The sequence below is a fragment of the Lutjanus erythropterus genome, chromosome 14, assembly GCF_056507025.1.
Source record: "Lutjanus erythropterus isolate fLutEry1 chromosome 14, fLutEry1.hap2, whole genome shotgun sequence".
NCBI lineage: Eukaryota > Metazoa > Chordata > Actinopteri > Lutjaniformes > Lutjanidae > Lutjanus > Lutjanus erythropterus.
In genome coordinates this window covers 16,902,825-16,929,022 of record NC_139330.1, presented here as the reverse complement: position 1 = coordinate 16,929,022, position 26,198 = coordinate 16,902,825, and the positions used below count along the sequence as shown (strand labels likewise).

Sequence of the window (26,198 nt, the reverse complement as noted above, 5' to 3'; positions counted from 1 at the left end):
CAGCTTAAATCAGACGCCATCAGCTGACTGGCAGACTTCACTGACATCAAGGCTTACTCCGGTCTGTGATGTGTCACCTGTCACCAAATGAACATCCAGGCAGCCATTAACTATATTAAACCAGGATCTGAATGACCGGAGCTTTGAACTGAAGAAGCAGAGCCTGAAAGCCTCCATGGTAATGTGACATCAAAGACGCGTGCAGCATATGAGCTTCATTAGTGGAACACACCGCCAGCAGAGGAAAAAAAATACCTGCTGTTAATATGCCAGAGAAGGATGCATGAAGAAACACATGGTCTCATTACAACACAGACACATACATACATGCAAGAACACAAAGAGGACACTGTTGTTCGGAAGAGAAGAGCTTGCTTACACTGTTCCCAGCGACCCCTGCTTCAAGGTGATGTAAAACATGCAGGAAATTCCTCATGGTGACTTCCTGGTCTGTTTTAGAGCTTTGAGAGAGGAAGACATTCAGGAAGGAGAGCTGGAGGAGGCAGAGAAGAGGTTTGTCAAAGACACTACCTGTCATCTTGCTTGTAATATTTGTTTGAAGAACTAAATATTTCCCTCAGGAGTTGGTAGAGACCAAAACTAGAGGTAGAAGTTCAATATTGAACATTATAAGTCTTCAAATTAATTGTAATGTTGTCACAGCGGGTTTCTGTCACCCCCAAGTGGTTAAAATATCTGTCACTGATGTATGTGGGACTGACTCAAAATAAATTACAGTGGTTGAGTTCATCATGACGAAGGAACATGTCATCCAGTGCAACAGTGTGGCTAATTTATGTGTTTTTGATTGTTTAATGGGGGAAAAAAATGCACAGAGGAATAAGTAGAGGAGGCAAAAGTTGACACAGATTTTACAAACTAAAGTAGAAGTACAGATACTTGTGTAAAAAAGACGCTGATACAATTACTGATTCAACTTTACTAAAGTAACAGTGAAAAAGTTCAGACTGAAATGTATTCAAGGTATAAAAGTAACAAGTAGTCTTCTGAGTGATATTTCTACCAGCTATTTCTGTGCAAAGCTAACTGAACCTCACCCTTTCTCTACAATCGAGTCTCTGTTTCGTTTTGTTACGCAATTTATGTCATTTTCATCTTATTACATCTGTCTACACTGATGGATACACCAAGGAATCATCCTGTCTATGTGTTATTGTCTCATCCATTTAGTTTGAAATCAGTCTTCATGTTGGGAAGACGCGCATGATGCAAAATAAAAATAATCACTAATTTCCCACAATAAAGTAACAAACCTGTTTTGAAAATGTGAAAAGTAGAATGTACTGTAAGGAAAAAATACTTAAGTAAAGTATGAAGTAATTTAATGCTGATCTAAGACAGAGGAATAAAACTAGAAATACAAATCGAGCATGGAATCAGATGTTACAGGTTTGTCACAGATATTTAAATTGGTTTGAGTTGTTGGCCTGCTGACCCTGCACACCTGCACACTGAGTGGTAGTTATTGTACCAGCTGGCCTGAGTGGAAACGTTTCCTGTGTTTACGACACGCACACTGTGACTCTGTGGATGTTGCATGTTTGCTTGCACCGCGTCAAAGCCAGCCATGCAATTTTACAATGGAAATGTTTGTTTTTCCAAATAGCAAGCTGGTACTGGCACTCTCGGGTTCCCACTGTATGATTATCTTATTGAGTGACATACTTTCCTTCAGGGCAGCATGCAGTGGCAATTAGGGAATATCTGCTTTTCCCCCAAAGTGTAGATACTAAGCCCCGATGAATGCTGCGCTTTGTGCGACTATTGTTAACAGGTGAAATCTGAAACGTGCTTCAAATTGATGTGAAACGGTGTACAGTTGCATAAAAGAGCCACTTGATTTTGCAGCCCTGTAAAGTGTCCTATCATTTATACTTGAGGAGGACTCTGTGGCAGTGGACTGGCGATGCTTTGCTGGTCCCGAAGGTCTTGGGATGGCGGTCCTTGCAGCAGAGAGGTGAGGCGGGAGACGCCCCTGAGACACGCTGTCAAAAACAACCGTGAAACTTTCTCACACTGTAACCCAGTATTCCCAGGGAAAGCCCTTTGAGAGGGGGGATCGTTTCCTCAACAACTACACCACTTTGCTGTGCCGCTCCCAAGGAAGCTGGGTTCCTGCAGCACCAGCTGAACAGGGGCCCCTCCGCTCCAGCAGGGGCCTGCACAGGCTGCAGCGCTGCTCAATGGAGCCTCTCATGTATCAATTACCTGAAATATCAAAGAGCACGTAAGAGGGCGGTTGACTTGCTTGTTTGACTTTGGTGGTCAGAGAGATTTCTGGCAAGACTCCGAGATATGCAAAGAGTGAGAAGAAGTTTATTTACCCCAGAGGATGTGTGAGGGAAGCTGGGTCATTTGTCGCCTGAATGACTTATCTCTATCACAATTCATCGCCCAGGAAATTCAATTCTATGCTGCACAATACAGCGAGACAATAATGAGCAAAGAATAAATCTTGTACAGTTTTTGAGGTGAGAGAAAGTTCAGCAAAGCTCTGGCGCTGCTGTTAAGATAAAGGGCACAGTCGGGGTTCAGTTACTCACAAGTTATTTGTATTCACAGGTTAAAATTTGTCTTTTTGGCACAAAAATACCAACACAGGTTTATAATACATCATTTTGTTCGGCTTCATTTGGGCTGAGAAATGCATTTGTGTCTTATCATGTCACCATCAGACGTGGGATTGTCCAGAAACAATGCAGAGAGCTAACAAACACTGACTCCTGACAGGTTTTGAAAAAGCCGCCCCGATGGGACTCTATAGGCTGTGTGTGAAGCAGGGGAGCTGCTTTTGTCATGATAACTACGACTCTGAACTTTTGACATGCACATAGGATGAAGGACATTAATGGGAAAGAGCGATTTGTGTTTTGAAAGTGGTTCATGGTTATTATAATTCACTAAAACTAAACTAAAAACTAAAATTAGGCATTGAAAACATTTTAATCAAAGCTACTATTTGGAACTTTCAGATTTTGTTGTTTTGGTAGTGTTTCCACCATAATAACCACAAAACATAACATCAGTAGTAAAATTATTTAAATAAAAAGCTCCTCCTGCTTCTTTTTAACTGGTTAACACACTACATACTGTAACTTTGCCAGGGAAAATGTAATCACAGGCTGGTTTAATCTGATTTCAAGGAGATCCAACCTGGTGACAGACATAACCAAAAACCAGAACTAACCAAACCAAAACTAGATGTGAAAATACATTTTAGTTAACTGAAATTTAAATAAGAAGAACTAGACATAAGAAGAAAAAAAGAGAAAAGCTAACTGAAACAATATTGTGTACTTTAAAAAATCAAATCAAATAAAAATATATAGGAAATGTCTTTAGCTTTAGTCTTTGTCAGTTTGGTCAAATCTGTCAACACAAGCTGATGCTCGAGGCATTGATGCATCATTTTGTTAATCGGGGGGACTTCTGCATGACTGCAAGACAGAACAGGACATAGGAGTAATTTATACTAAAACTTTCTTCAATTTTCAGTGTAAATAAAATGGAAGAAAAACTCCATTATCCATAAAGCATAATTAAAAAACAAACATTAGTTAAATCTTCGTTAACAAAACTGGCAACCTGAGAGGAGTCTCTTACATCAGATGTGCTTTTCCTGAGCTAATAGATTATTGGTTACCATTTAAAATGCTATTGATAATTAATCAAACATCAACAGTTAACGAGCAACTAATACTCTGAGTAGTACATTGTACTTCAGTATCTTTTTAACATCAGTAGTTTTACTTGTAGTTGAGTAATATTTCAGTTATGTAACAGTACTTCTACCTGAAACTAAACTGAGTTGAAAACAAAATAGAATAAAAGTCATAAAAAAAAATACAAGAATATAATAACTTCCCAGGCGGGAGAGAGGAGAAACAAAACTATGAACGTATGTAAAAGTAAGAATGAGGTAAACTAACACTGAGACCAGTGTAACGTCATACTGCATCAACACACATGCTCCATAACCCGCTCCACCCAAAGACTTTAGAGGTCTGATTTACATGAAAAGCGAGGATCAGAGGAGGGGGGTGAAAATGGCAACGTGATCAGTTACTAAACCAAACTCCCTTTTTGCTAACCCTGTCTGCCCCCACCCTGGAAACTGCGACCCCACATTGAAACAGCCTGATTGTCAGCAGAGCGGCCTGTGAGTGCAGCCGCTCTTTGATACCACGAGTGGAGGGGGGGGGTTAAAGAGGAGGGGCGGGGAAGTGTCCACAAAAGCCTTCTGTTGCAGTCAGGGAGTGGGGTTACCTGCCCTGCTCTCTGCGGTGGGGTCTAATTTCACACATCGCATGTGCATGCATACGCATATGCATGCACATCCAAGTGCAAAACCACACACACACACTCACACACACAGCTGCAGTGTGCATGTGGTTCCTCGGGGGACAAATGAAGTTTGTTTGTCAAGCATTCAGAGCTCGACAACAGGACAAAAGCAGCCACATAACCACAGTACTGGGTGACAGATACTCATTGTTCTCTAGGAAATGACAGAGACAAGCTGCTGGAAACAGACAGGGATGTTTCCTGCTAAGAAAAGTTTTTTTTTAATGTGAACTAGATCTCAAGTTTGGTGGGAACCCATTCAGCAGCCAATTTCAGAGAGATGACATGAAAACAGACAATTAAAGGGTTACAAAAACTCTAAAAAACACTTCAAACCCAATTCCAAAAGTTTTTTAAATTAAATATCTAGTAAGATCTAATCTGTTGTCTGACTGTTTTAAAACAACAATATCAGAAATCTATGAAAGATAGTGATCAATGAATGATGCTAATTAAAAGCCCAGTGTTATAATGGTATGACAGCATGCGGAAACAAAGAGTGTTTGCTTGTGCAGGGAGTGGCGGGAGAGGAAACAAACCTAGAATTACATCGACAGGAGGTCAGAAGTCCAGCGGCTCAAAGACATAAAAGAGACACCTCATGAAACAAAAGCTTCAAAGGTTCATGATCTACAAGTGGCTGTGAAGCAGAACCCTCCCTGTTCCTCCTCACACAAACTCAATGACAATGTGCCACATAATTAATATTCCTCATCCAAACTGTGTCTGGTCACACCCAATAATCTATCAGGGATACTATTCCTGTAACTCTCAGATGAGTTACATTGTGCTTAACAAAAGGAATTATCACCAGTGAAAAATCAACATTAGATTGTCGTAGGACGTTCTACACATTAATAAATCTTGTAAACATGCACAGATTAAAATACACAAGCTACCCCAACAGCAGTTCAGCAGTTAACTGTCTTTGACAGCACAGTAGGACTGTCTCGGGCCATTCCCCAAACCGACATTAGATGGTGGTGGAAGCCCAGCAGTTGGATAAATGGACTGCATTAAACAACATGCTGCTAAAAGGAGAAAAATCTGTGGAACTCAGAATCGTTTTCTCCAGAAAAACCACCACCTGATCCACTATTTCTCTGCAGACAGGAACTCCCCATCGTGACCGCCGCCCAGCGCCCAGGCTTTCACCGGGGGCCGCTTTCACCAAGACGGACTTTGACTGCTTCTTAGATATAACAAACAGTCAGAATCCAGATAGACATCTAAATTCATCTGTTGCACAAAGCAGTTTAGTTCCTGACTTTCTTAAGTAGGACTATGGCACAATGAATTCTGGGAAAATAAAGACCCTTTTCTAAATAAAAAAAAAACTAACTGACCGCATCCAACCGCTCAGCTCTGTTTACCTCAGCAGAAAATATGTGACAGAATGTGGAGGAACAGTTGCATTGCAAAGACAGAAATAATCAAAAGAAGAAATCCAAAAAGGACTGATGATATCCTCACTACTGTATCTCCAGTAGGTCACTGCCAAGTCTAAAAACTCTTTCCCTTCCCATCGCTCTCTCCACTTCAGAGTTAGCAGACAACAAATTATGTGTCCTGTTTTCCTTTTTTTTTATTGTTTAGTGCCAGTCAGCCTGGTGTGTAATTATTTTGACTTGCAGTTAGTCTTTATGTTTGTGAAATGGTCTAACATGCAATAGACTAATCTCTGAGCAAATGTAAGACTATTCTAACACTACATGTTAGTCTAAAATATCTTTGTGAGAGCAGCCCCTGGACTTTGACCGCAGCGAGGACAGTCACACTGAGCAGGAAGTGAGGAAAGCCTCCAAACAGCTCTTCTTTCTGTCTGCTCTGGTTAGACGTGGCCTGTCTTGTGGGGACCTGGCCGACATCGACACTGCTGTGGTCAGGCCATGTCAAGAGTACGGCAGTGTCCTCATGGTGGACTGCAGTAAAAGCCAGGCAGCAGGTTCAAAAAAGGACTCTCCAGAGGCTGGACCCCGTCACTGCAACTCCCATCTCTTCAGAGCAGGAGGGAACAGTCAGCTGTTTCATTTAATGTTGTTCATTTTGCTCATTTCTGTGTATTTTACAGAATAGATGATAATACAAACAACACATACACATTTCATGATTGAATAAAGAGCAGGAGGAAAGATGAATCTTATATTACCTACCTCTTTCCTAATAACAAACATAAATACAGATTTTTTGCTGTGTTTTGTTTTGACATGCCACATAAAAAGCTTCAACAGTACATAATCAAACATACTCAGGAAGTGCTTAATATCCCATTATTTTTTCTGTTTAAATCTTCTTAAACTGAATTGTACTTGAACGGCATTTTAAATTATCCCACAGTTTCACTCAATCCACTCTGCTTTAATGTTGTTTATTCAGCTGGTTAATTTACTTAGCAGGTACAAAAGACGGATAAATGCCTTTTGGGTTAATTTGGCTTGTTTGTGTCGCACATTGATGTTTTCTGGCATTTTTAAATATTTGCATGGCTTGTATCCAAGTGTTTGTAAATGTGCAAGCGTAAGCTTAATGCCACTGCATGTGTGTGTGTGTGTGGACCTACAAGTATAGCTTTTTTATTTTTCTGCTTTTATTCATTTAACTGTGAGCATAAATACAAATAAACTAATTTTAGAACTCAGTATGTTGCATTAGCATTAGCTCCAGGAAGCTACAACAGTTACTGACTTGGTTAGCAGCAACCAGGTCATAGAAACATTGAATTCTACTGTCTGTCACTCAACTAAAACACACTGCTGGTGGCAAAATACTAGGAAATACCAGAAAATACCTGTATTTCATTGTCAGGTGTTAACTATGCAAGGTCTATAAACCCATGAAATTGACAGAGAAATATGAAAGTGATAAACAGTGATCTGCTTATTAAAGTATTCAGTGTCAACATTGATCTCCTACTTTGCAAATGCAAGGGCACAAACATGGAGCTACTTACTTGGATCAGTTTTCACATTGTTAGACTTCATAATTGTGCGATTCAACATTTAATAGCCTTTATTCACAGTAGACATTTTAATCACAGCAGGAAAAGAAAGCGTGTAAACCATAATGATGCAAAAGAAAAAATGCAGACACGGTGTAGTGTTAAAATGAACCACTTTACTCTTGCACAAGACATCCGCAGAGTACAATTTCAATAGAAAAATAAAATTGCCTGCTTTGGAGCACACTTGAATGTAATTGTGCCACAACCCAAACCAACGCACACAGTTCAGAGATGGATTTCAAAGTGTTCATGTCTCTTTGCAGCAAAGATTCCTTCAGAAGAACACACATTCATTGAGCTTATCTTTTGGTTCATGTGTAGTTTGCTGTTTCAGAAAACACAGACAGATGCTCGTCACAGTAAAACATGGATATCTGTAACTGGCAGTGCAGCAGTCGGTGGATATGGTCAGGACATGCCGACAGCAAGTAGGTCCAAGAGAGGCAGGAACCATGCATAGCCATGTGTTTGAAAAAAAGAGCAGAAACCAGTTAAATTAGCGAAAATAAAAAGAACTACAAACTGAATGTGTTTATTGAACACAGTTGTGGTTAAACAGCAGATTGGGACGATTTACAAAGAAATCCTGTCTGAACCACATGGAACCCCTTCCGACCCTTTTCCATCCAAAATTAGTTTCTTTTAAATATAGTTTCTTATGAATTCTCTCGCACATAAATAGCATCATTATTGCTCATTAGAAAAACAAAAATCTCAAACAAAAAGGTACAACTCACACATACTGGCATTTAAATCTACAATGTGGCATTTTATTGGCCATAACAAAGCTAAAGCAATGGCAAAATGAAATGTTAGCAACTGAACTTCACTTACTTCAAACTATGAAAATACTGTAAGCGTTTCAAAGCTTTGTCAGTTAAAATTAATCTATGTAAGAAAAGTAACTCATCGAAAACAAAACTATTGTACACAGAAACTGAAGTCAAATCAACACAGGAGAACTAATTCGTTCATTAATTTATACATGTACCCAGGAGACAATAGGTCCAAATAAAAACAGCCAAATTATGCATGTTTAGTGAATATTTACAATTTAAGATCATCAGTGTTACAGATTAGCTTCATTCACTTTAAATGTCACTCATTCATCAGCGCCATTGGTTTGAGATGTCTGAATGTGATCGCCAGCGACTTCCTCACCAGACTCGTCTACTTCTTCATCCTAAGAGAAAGAAAAATAATCAGTGAATCACGGCTGGGCTATTTGGCTTCTTGGCTCTGTATTGCTCACACATATGATGAGGGGTTGTTTTGCTTCAGCTCATCTTTAAAGGCTGCTATAAGTTGTGCAAATCACCAGATGTCGCTGCTGAGCTTGAAACCTTGAAGCTTCTTAAGCAGCTCAACACAGCGATATGCCTCTTGTACCGCAGTCTAAGATCACTGTAATAAAGCTGTAATCTCAATCAACTAAATGCTCAAAATCAGATAATCTAGGAAAAGCTGTGGAGACAATTTTAAAGCTGAAGAGAAGATCAATGTTCACATCACATCAGTCTATAAAAACTATTTTCCATTTGCAGTGCGACCAGAACATTAGAGGTTAAAAACACCCTCCTTCAATAACCTGACCAGCAGTCTGTTACATGCCTGCTGCGAGGATGAATAAAAGAATATCCAGCAAAAACTTTTACATACTGAAACAATCAATCTCATGTGAAAATGTATCAGTAGTTTCACTTTTAGAAGTGGTCCTCATGCTCATGATGGTTACACTCAGGCTTCGAAGGCAAAACAAGTTTTAAAATTCATCAGTGAAGTAGCCTGAGAAAGAAAACACTCTTCCTCCTCACTACCATTTCATTTTTAACTCAACTCTGTTATCATTTCCTCCGTCTTTTAAATATTGTGTGACCTCACAGCTGTCTGTAATTTGTCATGTCTGAATAAAGCCATATGAAACATAAACTATATCTAAATAACAATATGCCATTATTTTAACAGACTGATGAAACGAGCAATGTTATGTAGTCCATGTGTGAAAAGGGCTTATGAGCTCATTTCCTGCTTCAAAACTGAGATACATGGAACACAAACTTGGAGCTTTTAAAAATGGTTCACCTTTTTCAGCACTGCAAACAGCCCTTTGACGCTGGCCATCAAGGTGTTGGACGTTTTGATAATCTGGTCATGGTAGACCGTCTTCTCCTCCTCCACGGTCTTCAGAGTCTGCTCAGTTTGGCTCAGAGTGCTTTTCACCTCCTCCAGCTCCCTCGACAAGGCTTTGTTGGCTTGCTCCAGCTGTGCTTTCACCTTGGCATCTTCCTCTGGAATGAGACACAACAACAAAGGAAAAGAAGACCGTCTGAGATACTTTCATGATAAGAAACCAAATAATTGGATGTCTTGCGTCCTAGAAAAACTGGATGTCAACCTAATAGAGACCATCCTTATGTTTAGCAACATAACCTGGTATGGTAACCTGCGGGATCTTTGATCAAAGGGAGATGATTTAATAAACCCTAAATCACCCTACGATGGGACACTTCAATTAGATAATTATACTAGACACTTAAACACGAGAGGTCCTTCAACATACAATAAAAAATGTGCACAGAAAATATAAGGCTGATGCCTTATTGATGTTATTGGTGAGACAGATTCCCTGGTGGGACAAGTAAATGTAGTCTAATTAATCTCTATTCTTTAAAACTGACTGTGGGTCTGTACAGAACCTTTAAGCTATTTTCTTAACCCTTCACAATAGAAAAACAATATTGGTGAATCCTCTTTTATACTTTGTATAGCAGCTGGTAGCAATGTGCCCGTTCACGTTTCAACAGAAATCACAGGGGGAAGATTGCTGAATGAAGTGAGACCGGGCTTCTCTGTAGCAATGCTCAAATTGAGCCAGATCATTGTCCTGTTGGACTACTGACACAGAGTGTAGCTTGCAACTCATGAGATTATGACGTCAGATAACACACATGCAGTATTGTTACAAGTCAAATCATACCCATTTTGGCATCCTGGACCATCAGCTTCTGTTCGATCTCCTCTCGTGCTTTCTCACTCTTCTCCAGTTTCTGCATCATGCTGGCGATGTCAACCATGGCTCCATTATACACGATCAGATTACCAGACTCACTCGCCTCTGACTGAACACGAGCTTTTGGAGCAGGAAGTAGTGCTCGGTTACCTGACAGAAAAACAGAGAAGATTTTCTTGAAACTGAATAAAGAAATCAGCTTCAGCAGCTGTCTGCAATATGACAGCTGTAGCTTATTTTCTAAAACTTCCTGTGTTATCATAAATTTAAAAATTGTGCATTAATGATATCAAAATATTGATTGAATAAAGACCCATGTCAGCTCACCTATTAGGTTTTCTATCTGGGATTCATTAAAGGAGGGAACAGGTTCATCCTTTCCCCTGTCTGTCAGTTTACGGTAATAACAAGACTCTCTGACCACTGGTTTGTTTAACAGCTTCTTTATCTGGAAAACAGACAAAAATAAACAGGACAGTTTATTTGTGGGCTGATGTAAATGTCCGCAGAGAAAAGACAAAGATGTCAGTGGGCAGGCAGAGAGTGAGTAAGCAAAGTGATGACTTTAGACTATAAATGGACTGATGAACCGGTCCAGAAACAAACCATAGACATGGTTAGGTTTGTGTGTTTTCACCTGAGCGCGAGAAAGGTGCAGTCCTAGTGTGTACAAGATCTCCTCCAAGTCTCTCTCCAGCAAATAGCCACAGTGGCTCTGGTCAAAGTAGACAAATGCCATCAGCAGCTCCTTGTTGTGTGTGACCATCTGTTTCTTTTCCTGATGCAACAACAACAACAACCTTTATACCAACAACCATTTTGCCACTATGTAGAGATCTATTTAATATGCCAACAACAATAACCACCAACCTTGTCTTTAGAAGACCTCTCTTTTGATGACTTGCGGTCATCCTTGCGATCTTTCCTGTCTCTGTCATTGGAGTCGTCATCATCCTTGTCTAAGAAAAATCAATAGAAATGTATTCTTGTATAATTGTAAATTTGGGAAGTTGAACAGGATTGAAGAAGTGCCAATACATCTTTACTTAAAACAATTACTACATGTGTTTAATCAGTGTGAATACAAAAAAAAAAACAATTATAACCAAACAAATGACCCACTTAAGGCCTCAGAAACTGTGGAAGTGTTCTCCATCACACGTTCAGCGTGGTGCATGATTTCTCATCATTGACCAAATCATATTGTGGGACATTCAAAAATAATCTTAAGGGGTTGCATTTTAAGTTAAACACAGAGTCCAATACCATCATCATCGTCATCATCTGCATCTTCAGCCTCCATGGGGTCATATTCTTCAGCGTTGGCTGTGCTGCCATCATCTTCGTTGTCCTCTTCATCTCGAGAAGACTCCTTTTTCACAGCCCTTTCATCGCTCTGGTTAAAACACAACGACACAACTGCATGAAATCACACATCATTTGTTGAGCATGTGATAGCTGGAAAAGACCAGATAGGTTTGAGAGGCTTGCCTTCTTCTTCTCCTCCTCATCTTCTTTGGTCTTCTTTACTGCTGGCTCTTCATTCTCCTCATCTTTTTCCTTTTTTATTTCCCTCTTTTCAGCCTCCTTCTTTTCTGCCTCCTTTTTGGCTTTCTTCTCCTTTTCCTTTTTATCGTCTTTGGCAGGAATAGCAGCGAGGGCTTTATATATACGATAGCCAAAGTCTCTCTGCAGCATTTCATTAAACAGCTCAGCAAATAGGGAAACCTAGTTTGTGAGACAAACAGATTAGGTTGATTTACATACATTAGTATGGTACATGAGCACTGTAGACTTTCATCTTCACTGTAACATAGCATAAAACAAATGCTGTGACAAGCAATTCTGACCTCAAAAGAGTGCTCCTTGTTGTCTTCCAGCCTGTAGTCCAGCAGCACACTCAGGGACATGACACTGCAGTCAAATTTACCATTCTTGGCTGCCCAGTTGGGGTGCACAAGGATGGTAGGCTCATCAGGGAGGATGTAGCGCCTTTCTCTCCGCTGGCGTTCAAGCTCCTCCTGCCTCTTCCTTTCTTCCTCCTAACAGAGAAGAACACTTAATTTAGACAAGTGCTATAAGAAAAAATTGAAGAAAAATCTAATTTTTGAAAAGACTAACAAAACTAAAACATAATTCTTGCATCTCAATAACTGCATAGGTGATTTGTGCAATACAAGAATACACATCAGTGTTGATCAGTTTTTACTTTGTTATAGCAACTGATACAGCAGTTTTCGGTATTCTACTCAGAGCAGTTAAACCAAAACAAATGTTTTGAAATCGTTTTACTATTTTAAAAAACAGGAGCGCCATAAACAAGGGAACATATGGTGAGTAGTTGATATACAAATCATGTTGGGGGTGAAGTGCTTCTTTTAGTTAACTGATAAAAATGCAACAATAACACCAACTCAGCTGAGAATTGGCTTAAGTTTTTTGCATCATCATCAATTTTTGCAATCAGCAAGTAGAAAGTGATCACATCACTGATCATAAGCAGTACCAGTCAAAACTTAACATTCACAGTTTTTTCTTGCAAAAGTGCAAAAGTCAGTCACTTTTTGTTTTTTACAAATCTAAACAATAAAACATATTTTGCTTTCTTTACATTTTTTTTTACTAAATAATTCCATATTTCATTTTTGTTGTCCCCAGTATTAAACTGCATTGTAGAAAGATTATAAAAATAATTTAAAAAAAAACACTGAATGAGAAAATGTGTCCAAACTTTTGATTGGCAATGTACTTCTAAATTCTCTCATATCATTAAATTCTATTCATATAATTATTAAAGTCAATAAAACTCTCTGTACCTCTCGGTCTTCCTCAGTGCGAGATGGCTCCTCTTCCTCAGGGATTTTGCTCTCTGGTTTCTCTGGCTCCTTGGACTCCTCCACCTGCTCCTCCACCTTCAGCTGCTTGGTGAGGCGAGCTATCAGCTGCGACTTTAACCCCTTAGAGCTTAGAGAGCGACAATCAAGCTCCTTGCGCAGGTCATTTACCTACAAGGGGGAAAAAAAAACAGGCATGTGAGAAACAGATAGGTGCAAAGAAAAATTTATTCCTTGTTTGTTCTTCTATTTTCAATTTCATTTGACTTCATGGACAAGACATTTGGCATGTGTTGCCAAAGCACAATTATGATATTAAAGACAACTGCAAAGAATGAAACAACAAAGGATGACTGAAGAATAAAGTGACTATCAACTGTTAATTAATATGACATTCATATTATTATTATAGCTCTACCAGTGCTGAGACCGTTCTCTATGAACCTTACCTTCATTGATTTCGGGTCAAGTTTTGCCCAGTGAGTGGGAGTACTAACATCCTTCGATTCACCATCATCCTTCTCCTCTTCCTCCTTGACAGGAAATCATTGAGATAAGAGACAGGCAGAGAGAGAAAGAGGTGGGATAGAAAACAGTCAGCACACCACTCAAGGCTTGAGTGAACTTTAAAGTTGATCCGTGCAAGAAGCAAGGTCACATCTGTCTCTCATTGTCTCGTCCTAGTGAGCTCTCGACTGTGTTAAAATCCACTGCTACTGAAGCATACACAGGGAAGCTCTCTAGCTCTTATAAAAACCAACAGAAATGCCCCCCAGCTGCCAATCAATCAATCTGTGGAACACAAAAAAAGGTAAAAATCAATGAGAGGTGTGTCCAAAAGGTGTGTAGGTACATCAGGTGAACTGAGGCTGGTCTCCAAACGGAGTGAGGATAGGGTGGCCCTACCATGGTCTATGACTGGGGAATTGGGTATTGCCATTTATGGGTTTTATACACCTACATCAGATAGGAGTCATCTGTCCTTCTGTCCAACCAACTGCCCTGGAAAAACCAAACTCTACATAATAGTCCATATGAGAATATAGAAACCCACAACAAGAACAGACAAGAAACAGGACTTGGGGGAGGTTCCCTTTTTGCAGTCATTTTGATGTGAAAAATCATATAAAAAACACACATTTCTACAACAAACACATTTACACGCAACTGACTCCACAGATTCCAGTGTAAAGAAATAGTTCAGACTCCAGTGTTTAAGCAAAATCACCACTGGCTCAAATTTGAGAAAAAAATTTGCAAGCACCCAAATTAAAAGCAGCTTAAGCAAGTATTGTATAAAATAATTCACGACACAATGCCAGGATTAACATGAATGATTACACCCAGATTGGCACCCAATTATGGGGATCACTGAGGAGCTGGAAGCTGTTTTATCAGTTGCGATCAGGGCCTACCACAACACAACCTAGTCTCACTGCTTCCACTGTATGTGTCTGCTGGATGTGAGGGAAGGTGGATGTGCTGATGGAGGAATGGAGGAGTTGGAGCAGAGGAGAAGGGGACAGGTGGAGGAGTAAACGGAGGAAGCCTAGGTGAGGTTTGGTGGAACAATAATCTGCCTGTGTTCGTGTCTGTCTGCGTGAATGGTGAGGTGTGCTTTGTGTCTGATGTGTATCTGGGGTTTGTTTTTTGTAATTCCTGTGCCTTCCTGTGAGAAGCGGAAATGAGAAGAGAGGGATTAGCGGTTCAGTGCCTGTTCTCCATCCGCCTCCTTTCGCTCGGCCGACAGCTTCTCAGCCAGCTGCTCCCGGAGTCGCCGTGACAGCACCTCCCACTCTGAGCGGGTAGGAAGACAATGCCAAACATCCGGAAGAAACAAAACCACTGTCTCCACATGAGCAGGGACTGTCCGCCCCTTGTGTGTCTCCTCCGGCCGATGATAGCGAATCTCTGCAAAACGATACCTGTCGCAAAGGAAGAAGGTGCATTGGAAAGAAACATTCTGGTCAGGGCACAGTATTAAGGCAAGCCTTGCTAGGGCGAGCCTTCTACAGCTACTCCCTCCCAATGAGGTCACTGAATGATTGAAGCATCATTACAGTGACCCTTCTCCCACACAGCACACAGCATAGACAAATGGACCCAGTCTGCAGCTCTCCAACTGTTGTCACAGGTTACGGCAGCCATTTTGAGAAAGTTGACAGACAATCACATAAAATAAATCACACCCCCCAAATTCATCCCCATTATAGCTTCAGCCAATTATGGATGAGTGTTCTGCATTTAACCTTGGATACACTTAACGCACTACATTAGGGTTGTGCGAAGAGAGACAGAATCAACAGGACAGTGAAAGCCAGTTAAATATGTAAGATATTTAACAGAGAGAACAGAAAAATAAATAATAAAAAAAAAACCAAAGTAATGAGTGTCTTCTGGTCCAGGCTACTGCTTCCAGCCACAGTCCATGCGTTTGGTTTTTCATCACAATGAAATATGCATATAGTATATGTATAGAGAGTGTGACAGAAAGAGAGAGCCAAGACGACAACACACAAAAGGCCAAAAAGAACATTGCACAAACACAATAAATAATAATAGTAAATGATAGGTAGCAAATTAACAACACAATAATCATTAATATAAAAAAGGAAACAAAAAATATCACCCAACATATCCAGGATGAGATTTAGTTTAGAAGTAGTAACATTATGCAGCATATTAAAGTTACTCAATTTGGGATTTTGATACCAGCAGTGTTAATAGGTTTAAACAGAAGCACAATCAATGAGAAAATAAATATTGATGAGAGTAACAGCTCTTACCACTGAGTGCACAGACTAAGGTCTATGCCTGTGAGTGCCTTGCAACAGCGTATGGCTGTCTTTATAAGGACTGACGGATCCTTCTCTGGGTCAGCTCCATCCAGAGAGGGAGACCAGTGACCACCAATGGCCATGGCCTCATCTTTACCTCTCATTCCCACCAAAAACTAAAGGAGAAAGACAGACGGGTACAAAGGAGAGCCACAGAGTAGAAAAGGTTAGATGGAAATGGAAATGACAAAAGGGATAAGGGGTGTGGAGGGTGGAGAGGGCAAAAAAAAAGAGGATAGAGACAGAGAAAAAGACAAAGAGGTCAGCAGCATGTCCAAATAATCATACCTCTGAGGATCCACAACACCCTGTCATTTACACAGGGGAGCCAACATCAGTTTGGACTCTTCCACATTGTGAGTACTCAGAAATGGAATAGGATCACTGCATCACTGTCAGCTCATGCACATGGTACAAGCGTGTTAAGAGCGTGATGTACCTTAATGAGCCTGGCGGGATGTTGGAAGGAGTCTTTGACTTCCTGGGTGTCCTCTGCGAGAGCACAGGACTTGTGATAGAGCTCCTCTATACTTGGGTTAGCCAGTAGCATCACCTGAAACATAAAGAGACCACATTCACATTAAAATCCTTTAAAATGTTATGAAATCAAACCCCATTATGACACTGATGTGCTTTTTTTTTTATCAATTTCATGCATTTACATTCTGTGCTTATTTCTCTTTATAGTAGCAGTTATTGTTAGAATCTGCCACTACATTCATTGCACTGGATTCATGTTGCCTTTTTAAGCAAAAAGAACTCATAGAAAAAAACTATATGCATGTAATCTTGTATTATTTAGTGTAATTGATGACTGCTGTTTATTGTTTGCACTCTTTATTCTCTATCAGAGGTGCACACAGTCACTGCTAATGCAAACCAAGATTATTATAATGATCAAAAACTAATCTAAAACCTAAAACTAAAAATGTGACAAACATTTTAGTTAACTTAAAAGAAAGGAAAAACAAGACTTAATAGAAAAAAACAACAACCTAAAACTAATACAAAAAAGTAAATATACAAAACCATAATAACTAATGCAAATGAAGAACATCCTACTGCTGCTGCTTCACATTTAAAGCTATGCACCGGTGAAACATTCAACCGCTTACAAAATCTAAAAGACATGACAAAAATCTTTCATCAGCTCATCATTTTAGATTTTTGCAAGGGAGCACGGGAACAAGGAGTAGCAACCACAGTGAGCTGTTAGATGAAGAGTTGCAGATGCCAGGCTAATACCTCCAACTCCTCAGCAAGTTAACCAGTTTACAGTGTTCAGCTGTTGTGTCCTCACAACATGTACCACATGAAATCAAATCAATTATTCTCAACCAACTTCTTTATTAAAACTGCAGCATTAAACCAGCAAAAAGAACCTGGACTGAAATCTTAAGGTTTATAAGTTTAAATTAAAGTTTTAACATCCTTGTCTCGAGTGTATCTTTGTGTAGAGAGGTAGAGAAGGGTTTGCGGAAAGCATAGCTAGAGAAAGACTCAACGGGCACATTTCAAAAACTTCTTGTTCTTCTGTAGCTCTATGCATTCCATTCTTTTTATATCGTCCATTATGTTTAATTTTGAGAGTGAAATCCTATTATTGTTTGTCAGCTTCTTCATTGATTTTCTATATGTAGCATCAGGTGACACAGGTATAACCTGAGATAACAGTATTTTATATGCTAAATACTTACAGTGTGCATCATCTTTAAATCAAATCTAAAGAATGTGTGGGACAAATTCTCAGTTGCTGACCATAGTACTGGTTTCATACTGTTCTTGGACCAACAACAGTGGTAGCTGTAGTCAGATAATGGCTCTTTTAACATGACACCTTACTGCAATCTTACTGAATATGAAACACACTGGTGCATTGTGTGTAATGTATTTATCACTGATGGTCATACCTTAGCACTGTAGGTGTGGTTGGCATCAGGAGGGTCCAGCACAGCTGTATTCTTGACTAGTGGATCCACCTCTTTGTGTAAGATGTGGAAGTTACAGGCGTTACTAAACTGGAAAGGTCTTGTCAGAGGGAAGGCATCCACCCAAGTGAAGACAGCGTCAAAGAAGTCGCTGGGAATGTAGAGGCTCTGATAGCGCCTTCTCAGCTCCATCATGTCACAGCTTGAGCTAGAGAACCCAAAGAGGATAGTTAATACCTCCAAACCATGAACTAGGGCATACTATTGACAATCACACACTCAAGTGTTGACATACATTTCAACACCTGTGAACACAGTGATCTGTTTCCACTGAGAAGGTTGTACTCACCCGTCTAAGCTGAATTTGGAAAACTGGACGGTGTAACGAGGGACCACCCTGCGAGGCCGTCGAGGTGAGCGGTCACGTCTAGGAGAGCGGTCTCTGGAACGTTTGCGCGCGGGTGAACGTTCTCTTGACCGTCTGCGCTCACGGTCTCTGTCTCGACTGTAGAATTGAGAAAAAACAAAGATTAATAACTAATGCATACTGCAGTGAAAAATGACAGATTATCCCAGGTAATATCTGTCGCCATGTCACCTGCGTTCCTCTTTTGTCCTGAGGATGAGCTCAGGGCCTCTATCATTGCGACTGGGGAAACGCGGTGGGGGCTCGATTCGTCGGACAGGCTGTGGCTGTGGCATCATTCTCACTGGTGGCTGAAGCAGACCCCCAGGAAACACGTCTAAGACAAGGAAAATAATGTGAAGCACCTGCTTGTTTAACATACCACAAAAGTCAGTATTCTGTCAAAAGAACTGCAAAGATGGTGGCAATCCTCACTGCTCTATATCCAATACTAAATGAAGGCGATATTACTGTATTATTTTACCTTTGGGTGGGGGCTGTGGCAGCAGAGGCTGAGGAGGGTTTTGAAGGAGAGGGGCCAGAGAGGCAGCAGACAACTGGGCCTGCAGTAGTGAAGGAGGGGGAGCCTGGGCCGGAACATTGAAGGTGTTTGGTGGAGGTAGTGACTGCAATATGGTGGGGGTTGCCTTCATCATGTTAGGAGCTTGAGGCTGGCTCTAGAGAAAAGGGGAAAAAGAAAAAGATAAAAAGTTGTGGTGAGCATATATTGAATGGCAGACCTGAAACAATGTTCAGTGATCATGTCAATGACAGCTCAACAGATAACAAGATGAACTGCACAAAACTGCTGCTTGAAAGAAAGAAGCTGGGAAAACGTCTGAATGTCTGCTTGAATGAAAGAATTGAAGAAATCTTATCAGAGGTGTCCTAACGAAAGGAAACCTGGTGTGAAACAAAATCTCAACCCAGAGGGCTGGTGTGGTTTAGTTTAATTTTGCTACAAGACACAGGCAGTTAATTTTAACAAAAGTAATGATCCAGGTTTTGACCAGTTTAAAGCAAAAAAAACAAACAAACAAAAAAAAACTTTTGTGTAGGTTTATAAAACGTTTTAGGTACAGAAATTAAGAGGCACCATTTCCCAACAAAAGATATTCATTCATGAAGAAATATCAAGACAGTATGGGTAGGTATTGTATAAGAATTTTAAAAACATACATTATATTATGGGATTATCTGATCTTCCTTATGAAGTGTAAGTCCAACTGTTGATGCCTGACTGATGTTTAATATAAACACTGCCTGAAAATAATATTAATAAGACTGTGTAGCCATCTTGTTGCTTAATCTGGGGGTCAATACTGGATTACATTGATAGTATTTTGCCTTCTTCTCAATGTCATTTTAAGTCATTTTAATAATAATTTTGGGAGGGACAGCAGTTGATATTTTGAGTTTCCTGTCTGGTGTATAGCCTATAGTCAAGACCGTGAGAAAGTATGACCAGTTGTGCTCTATCAAGCACGTCCTGCACAGCACTTATCAATGAGCTACATATTCTGAGGATAATTTATGTATTTAGTGAGCAGACAAGTTCAGCATAATTTTCAGCACTTTCAACCAAAACGATGGTGCAGAGATCAAATCTGCCATCTGTCTGAAGTGGAGTAATTTGAACCAAAGGGCCAAACTGCCACAACATTCAGAAATATATAATTCATCTATAAATACCATAATGAAGATTGCAAGTCTCACTGCTTGGTAAGGCACTGATTCAATTGGTGAGGAACTGATTGGAGTGATCCTTCAAATCATATCTTTACACCAATGATTACTGCGAGCCAACACAACCTTTTGGTGTATTTAAAATCTCTGACTGAATAAATGCTTGTTTCACACTGCACACTGTTCCTGGCATTTATTAGTATATGATGAAAAGTTATCCTTATTTATGGCAGCTTTTCTTGAAGTCCCTGTCATCTGCAATGTCCCCTGTAGAGAGATTTATGTATTTAAATATTAAGATGCCCAAAATACGAAAACACCTCTGAAACAAAAGTAACATCTCAAGCAACATTAGTTTGTTTTTCAAACAAAAACAAATGTATAACCGGGGTAAAAAGTCTGTAATCTAGCACGAAAAGCACATTCAACAATGTATAATGAAGCAATAGTGTAAAAATAACCTCTCTGTAAGACAACTCAATGTTCCTTAAAATAAAGAAAATTATTGTTAAACCACTACAAAAATGTGGTTCTATCCATTTGGCAACAAGAGCAAACTAAAAGAACAAACAAAAACTGCAGTTGAGAATGGGTGTTCACCATGAGTAGGTTAAGCAAGAACGCCAGGAAACAAAGAAAAAAATCTAAGAAAGAAACTGAGTAAGGAGAAGGACCAAAAAAAAAGTGTGATTCAGGGCTAGGGGGTTACATTTTGTCTGTTGTCCGCAGTGGAGTGCATGTCTGAGTAGCGCAGCTGCATCCCTGGCTCATTGTAAAGGCTGCCGAGCTGTGGGGAAGCTTGAGGTAAAGGCTGAGGCTGCTGCTGATGCTAGGAGGGATTGAGAACACAACAGTCAATAACAGACAGAGAGGCACAGGGAAAAGATCAAATCTGAAAGAAAAAACAATGAAGCACTTAAATATATTAGGACTCTTCTCAGACTAAGCCAGGTGAATTGTCCAGGATTTAAAATGAACCTGTAAATCTCACTTTGGATAGCCAAAAATTCAAACAGATATGTTGTCAATTTCACCACATAGCTTCTGTCAAAGAGGCAAGTCAGAAAGTGTTCCAATGTTTAGTCAGATCAATAAGGCCAAAGGCTGAACTTAAAGCTGAAGCAAACACACAAATACAAAGTACAGAGTAAGAACTGAGAAAACATTTCCAATCTTTGGAAGGACTAGATTGCAGGCAATTTTTTGGAACATTAACTTCACGTATTGTCAGCATCAATGAGACTGTTTTACATATGTGAAAAAAGCTATCACGTGAAAATTGGGTCATATTAAGTATAAATCAATTAAATCCTTTACAAGCAGGACAGCCAAACAAATTATGTGTCTTTGCATTTTTGTAGCAGACAGGACAATTTCAAAACCATAAATGATGTTGTTATTATTATGATACCAAAAACCAAAAAGTGAATAAAATTCAAGCTGAAACCCCCCAGTTTGTATTTATGTGCCCAAAACAGTTATCCTCTCCTTCTGGAGTGACTCAGTCCAACCTCTGAGTGTTCTTACCGACTGGTTTGCTAGCTGAGGTAAGGTCTGGATGCGCTGGGCATTCCACTTGAACGGCATGTTCGGGTTGTACACAGCTTCCACAAGGACCCTGTCACCCACCTGAGGAGTCTTCCCCTTAACAGCACTGAAAATATACAAAAAAAAAACATTCAGACATCTCTATAAACCCATTCACATCAGTTTTAAGGCTGACAAAGGTGCATGTAGCCTTTGGAACCATCTGTCATTGGTACCAAAAATTGCCTGGGAAATAACAAGGGTAGAGTAACGCTGGCACAAGATAAAAGCAGTACCAATGTAGTGTGTGCAGGAAAGCAACTAAAGCTAATGACACAGAGATCATCCAGTTACCATTCCACTAACACACTCCTTTGCACAATAGACACAGTCAGAGATGTCAAGGAATACTATCTTTCACCTTAGCTGAAAGAAGACATCTTCATCTACAAAGCCAAATGTGTCATGTAGCTTGTTGACGACACCAGTGAAGACTCGCTGCTTCTGTGGCTGCGTCTGCTGTTGGTGACTTGAACGTGGTGTTGGGTAGGACACAGTAATCTGGGCTGTCTGCTGGGGGTTGGATAGGCTTAGGCTGGTGGGCAAGGCGACAGGGGGCTGAGGGTCAGGAAAAGAAATAAGATTGAATATCTAAACCAAATCAATAAATACCATAACCACGCTAAATCTCTGCAAGTGATATCTCTATAAAAAATGTCAAGGAAAATGGAAAGTAACCATAAGAATCAATAGGCAGAAATGGTTCAATCTGGTCAGCTATGGAAACATTTGACTTGGATTTCAGTTTCAAATGCTAGAATGTAAATAGACATTTTGAGAAAAACAATATTCGCGCTGAATCAGAGAAATATACAGATAAGGTGATGGAAGACATACACAATAGCAGTGCTTCTTAAACTTTTCACACCATGTATCACCTCACAAATTATTGTGCTCTCCATGTACCACCTAACTCTATTGTGCTGTAAGCTAGCAGGTGCACTGGACACTTTACTGGCACGTCTTCAGTAATCACTAGTACTTGTGCTCATTCACTGTAATCCACTTTATTTTCAATACAGTTGCTATTCTTCTCCTGATGTGCACTTCTTTTTGTAATAGTTTCAGTTTGGAGCAAACAATCATGTTAATTTTCAGTCCCCTCATTTTCCTATGCTTACCATCTTTCCATCACAGTTTAGCTCATAACTAGTGGTAAGAGGTGTATATTTGAACAAAAATACAGGAAAGACCACTCTCTCCACCCCCCTCTCTCTCCCCCATTCCTGTCTTCCTTTTAACTGTACTGTCTAATAAATGCAATCCAGCCCCAAAAATATATATATATTTTTAAAAAAGAAGTGTTTTGTACACCAGTGTAGTTTTTGATGTAAGATCAAACAAACAGCAAATTAAGAAATACTACACAGACAGTATTTTATGTACCCTCTCTCTCGCTCAGTGCATGCAGGGAGAAGCTCTATCTACTTATGCCTCTGAACATGATATGCATGAATAAGTGAATATACCCAGAAAAAATGTATACATATGCATGAGATCTTTGATGATAGCAGTCACTCAACCCCACTGACATGCCCTGGATTGGTATCTTTGAAATGCAAGAAAATAACAAATCTGCATGTTTTTTCACATTACCTGAGAAAGCAGTGCCTGTTGAGGCTGTGGAAGCTGTGAAGAAAGAGGGAAAAACAAAATATCACAAATGAAATTGACTGCTGTATGACATGACTTGTGCAACACTTCAGTTTTCAACTTTGCTGACACATCACATTCTATAAGAAGCCATGACAAATCTATTCATGAAGCATAAGCAACCAATATATTCTCCAGTGTTTTAGCAAAGAACTATCAAAAATAAAATGTAACACAAAGCAAAATGAGTGTTTCACCTGATGAGGTACATTGTACAGTTGCTGTTGGGGGGGTTGCTGGGGAGGTTGCTGCTGTTGCTGTTGTTGTTGCTGCTGTTGCTGTTGTTGCTGCTGTTGCTGTTGCTGCTGCTGATACTGCTGGAGGGCTGTATTAATCTGAGACTGCATAGATCAGAAAGAACAAGGGAGAGAGAGTAGTTGATCAAACTGTGTTACATGTAATTGTGTTACACCAGGACCAGATGCATAGACTGCTGAGTGCACTAAGGACTTTCTTGCTGTGACTAACCTGCTGTAGTGCTGCTGCTGCAGCTGCTGCAGCTTGCTGCTGCAAGGCAGCAGTTTGCTGAGACAGCTGATAGTTAGCAGCAGACTGGTTGCTGAGAGAGACAGCAGCCAAAGCTGACTGCTGAGAGTAAACAGAAGGAGAGGCTCCCAGAAGAGACGGCTGCTGCACACCAAGGGCTGTAGAAAAAGAAAATGAGGCACCAGTTTCAGGAAGGTGTGGAAAAAACACACTGAATGGGGAACACTGATATAAAATAGGCTTATTTCATCGTGATATGATGGCAGGGGTAAAAGCCATAATGCATTACATAAAACTAAAAGAGTACAACATTAAATATTTGTGTAATTGTGTACCCCATAAGAGCTGAATTAAATAGCTCTGAATTTCTAGTTTGCTACAGTATACTCACAGTGCAAGCTGTTGAGGTCCAGAGACTGTCCCGAGTGGCCCGGCTGGGACACCGCTGTGGCGGCAAATTGAGTTGCCCACGGCGGATTCTTCTGTCCCCCGAACTGGGCCATGACTCACTCAGATTAAGGGCACTCTCTGTTCACCAGGCCGTTGCTTGTTACTAAAAACAAAACATGACCAAAAAATCATAAAATGAAGCAAGACACTTTTGAAGTATGAAAGATAACACTATGCCATGCTGACTGATTAAGTTGAACTGTATCCACATATTTGCAGGGCTGGACAATATGGTTTTTAAAAAAAGACATCAGATTAGTGGGAATCATCATTTTTGCATCACACCTATCATCTTCACTGAAAAAAAGCTATTAAATAACAGTGATGTGATATTTGTTGGAGTCTGTACCAAACAAACATATTCTCTCACATCTGTAGAACAGGGTTTATAGATTAGGGTATCTCTGCAGCACTTAAGTATTTCATTATGCTGTTTTTTAACAAAATTGCAGCTTTTGCAATTTGGATATTGCGATTGGACATAATGTGAATTTAGTTCATCGTACGGCCCTACTTGCAGTCCAGAATTGAAACTGTATGTATTCCAAGCAGCAACAATGATCTGCCCATGATCTGTCACTGTTTACTTAGCAATGCAGTAGGTTACATGGGAGCCGTGTGGGCATACGCCATCAAAGACAGCCAGCAAAGCATTAACGATGAGGATAAAAACAATGGCCAATGTAGCACCAAAGCGATACGAAAAGCAGTACCAAGAAAAAAGGACGCGTTATGTTGTGAATGCGATAACTTTTTGCCTTAGACATTATAAATTTGAGAAAACACACTGACGAATTTAAAGGCACCCTTATACGGCTAGCATGATCCACTGACTGAGCAAGTCACAACAAGCTTTAACTTTAGCTAACGTTAGTTCCTATGGTTATCTTATTTATTCCAACATCCTTTTCTTTCCAGTAATGTACAATAGCTACACAAATGAATAACCAACCAAGCAAAACAAAATACAGCGCTTCCTAAGATCTCTTAATTCAACAATATTAATTCAACGCAATTAGCCTAACACGATGGAGAGAAGAAAAAAACATTTGATGGGACGATTAAAGTTAAAAGTTACAGAGAACACAGATAAACTCGCACCCAAAACATATAAAAAATATACCCTTGATTTCTGCAGTGCTCCGTAGATTGGTAACTGCTGACACAGCAACCCCGACAACCTCAACCGCAGTTTGGCTAACATTAGCCCTTTAACTGACAGAAGGCTAGCGCAGGCAGTTAGCTAACGTTTTATGTCTAGCAAGCTAATGTCGTTATTGTTGTGGTTAACAGCAGCTACCTGAACCTTCAAGTTATTATGGTTCCGTCAACTTTATCTTAACTTACATTGTTTAGCTACTACCTAATTAAAACATACCATGGCTACTGTAAAACAGGTACAGTAGCTAGCTAGCTAACGCTTAGCATTCGCACGTCGTTAGCTTTGTTGCCAGATTAGCCTCGTGCTGGATTTGTTATCGAAAGCGAGGCCCGAATTAACGTTCGTTCGCTCTGGCAGATGGCGCTGAATGGACAATGTTTTAGACGCACAAAAACAGACATTCACTGATGGCAGCAACTCTCCTGCATGCAACTAATCATTGCACTTCATGTTTGCATGAAATATACACGATAATTAACGTAGTAAGGTTTTGATTAAAACATTGTCAACACTGCTTACCGCTGTCCCCTGCGCCGGCCGATGAAGACAGGAACTGCGCATGCGCGATCTGGGGAACACTATCCATGCTGCAGGCGAGACAGTGGATTATGTGGTTCATCTGTATTTACTTGACAAAAATAAATTGTTTGGGCCCCCATGTGCCCATGCCTCAGGGTCATAATTAAAAAGATATTAAAGACTATTAAGATTATTATTTAGTGTCACAATTCACTACTCTTTATTTTTTTTATACCTGTAAAAAAAAAGTATGAGTTATCATTTGTTCAGTCTC

General features: G+C 40.0%; 1 protein-coding gene across 1 annotated transcript; it reads right to left on the bottom strand.

The window, feature by feature from the left end:
- Positions 1-7,459: 7,459 nt before the first annotated feature.
- Positions 7,460-25,989, bottom strand: ccar1 (cell division cycle and apoptosis regulator 1). Its single transcript, XM_084735493.1, has 26 exons — positions 25,925-25,989; positions 24,185-24,346; positions 23,776-23,951; positions 23,505-23,648; positions 23,251-23,283; positions 22,016-22,212; positions 21,595-21,721; positions 20,777-20,896; positions 18,866-19,058; positions 18,574-18,718; positions 18,325-18,480; positions 17,958-18,183; positions 16,487-16,600; positions 15,997-16,163; positions 14,925-15,135; positions 13,660-13,743; positions 13,193-13,381; positions 12,227-12,418; positions 11,868-12,104; positions 11,643-11,772; positions 11,247-11,335; positions 11,014-11,154; positions 10,704-10,824; positions 10,344-10,526; positions 9,449-9,654; positions 7,460-8,549 (listed from the first exon to the last, which is right to left on the bottom strand). The coding sequence occupies exons 2-26, from the start codon at positions 24,294-24,296 to the stop codon at positions 8,469-8,471; spliced, it is 3,774 nt and encodes a 1,257-aa protein (XP_084591619.1). The 5' UTR covers positions 24,297-24,346; positions 25,925-25,989; the 3' UTR covers positions 7,460-8,468.
- Between the last annotated feature and the right edge of the window lie 209 nt (positions 25,990-26,198).

Excerpts from the sequence above, each read along its gene's own strand:
- ccar1 (XM_084735493.1), bottom strand. The coding sequence starts at position 24,296 with ATGGCCCAGTTCGGGGGACAGAAGAATCCGCCGTGGGCAACTCAATTT. Across the intron at positions 21,722-22,015 it reads GATGTCTTCTTTCAGCTAAG|TGCTGTTAAGGGGAAGACTC; the intron begins GTGAAAGATAGT and ends GTATATTTTCAG. Across the intron at positions 9,655-10,343 it reads GGTCCAGGATGCCAAAATGG|AGGAAGATGCCAAGGTGAAA; the intron begins GTATGATTTGAC and ends GTCTCATTCCAG.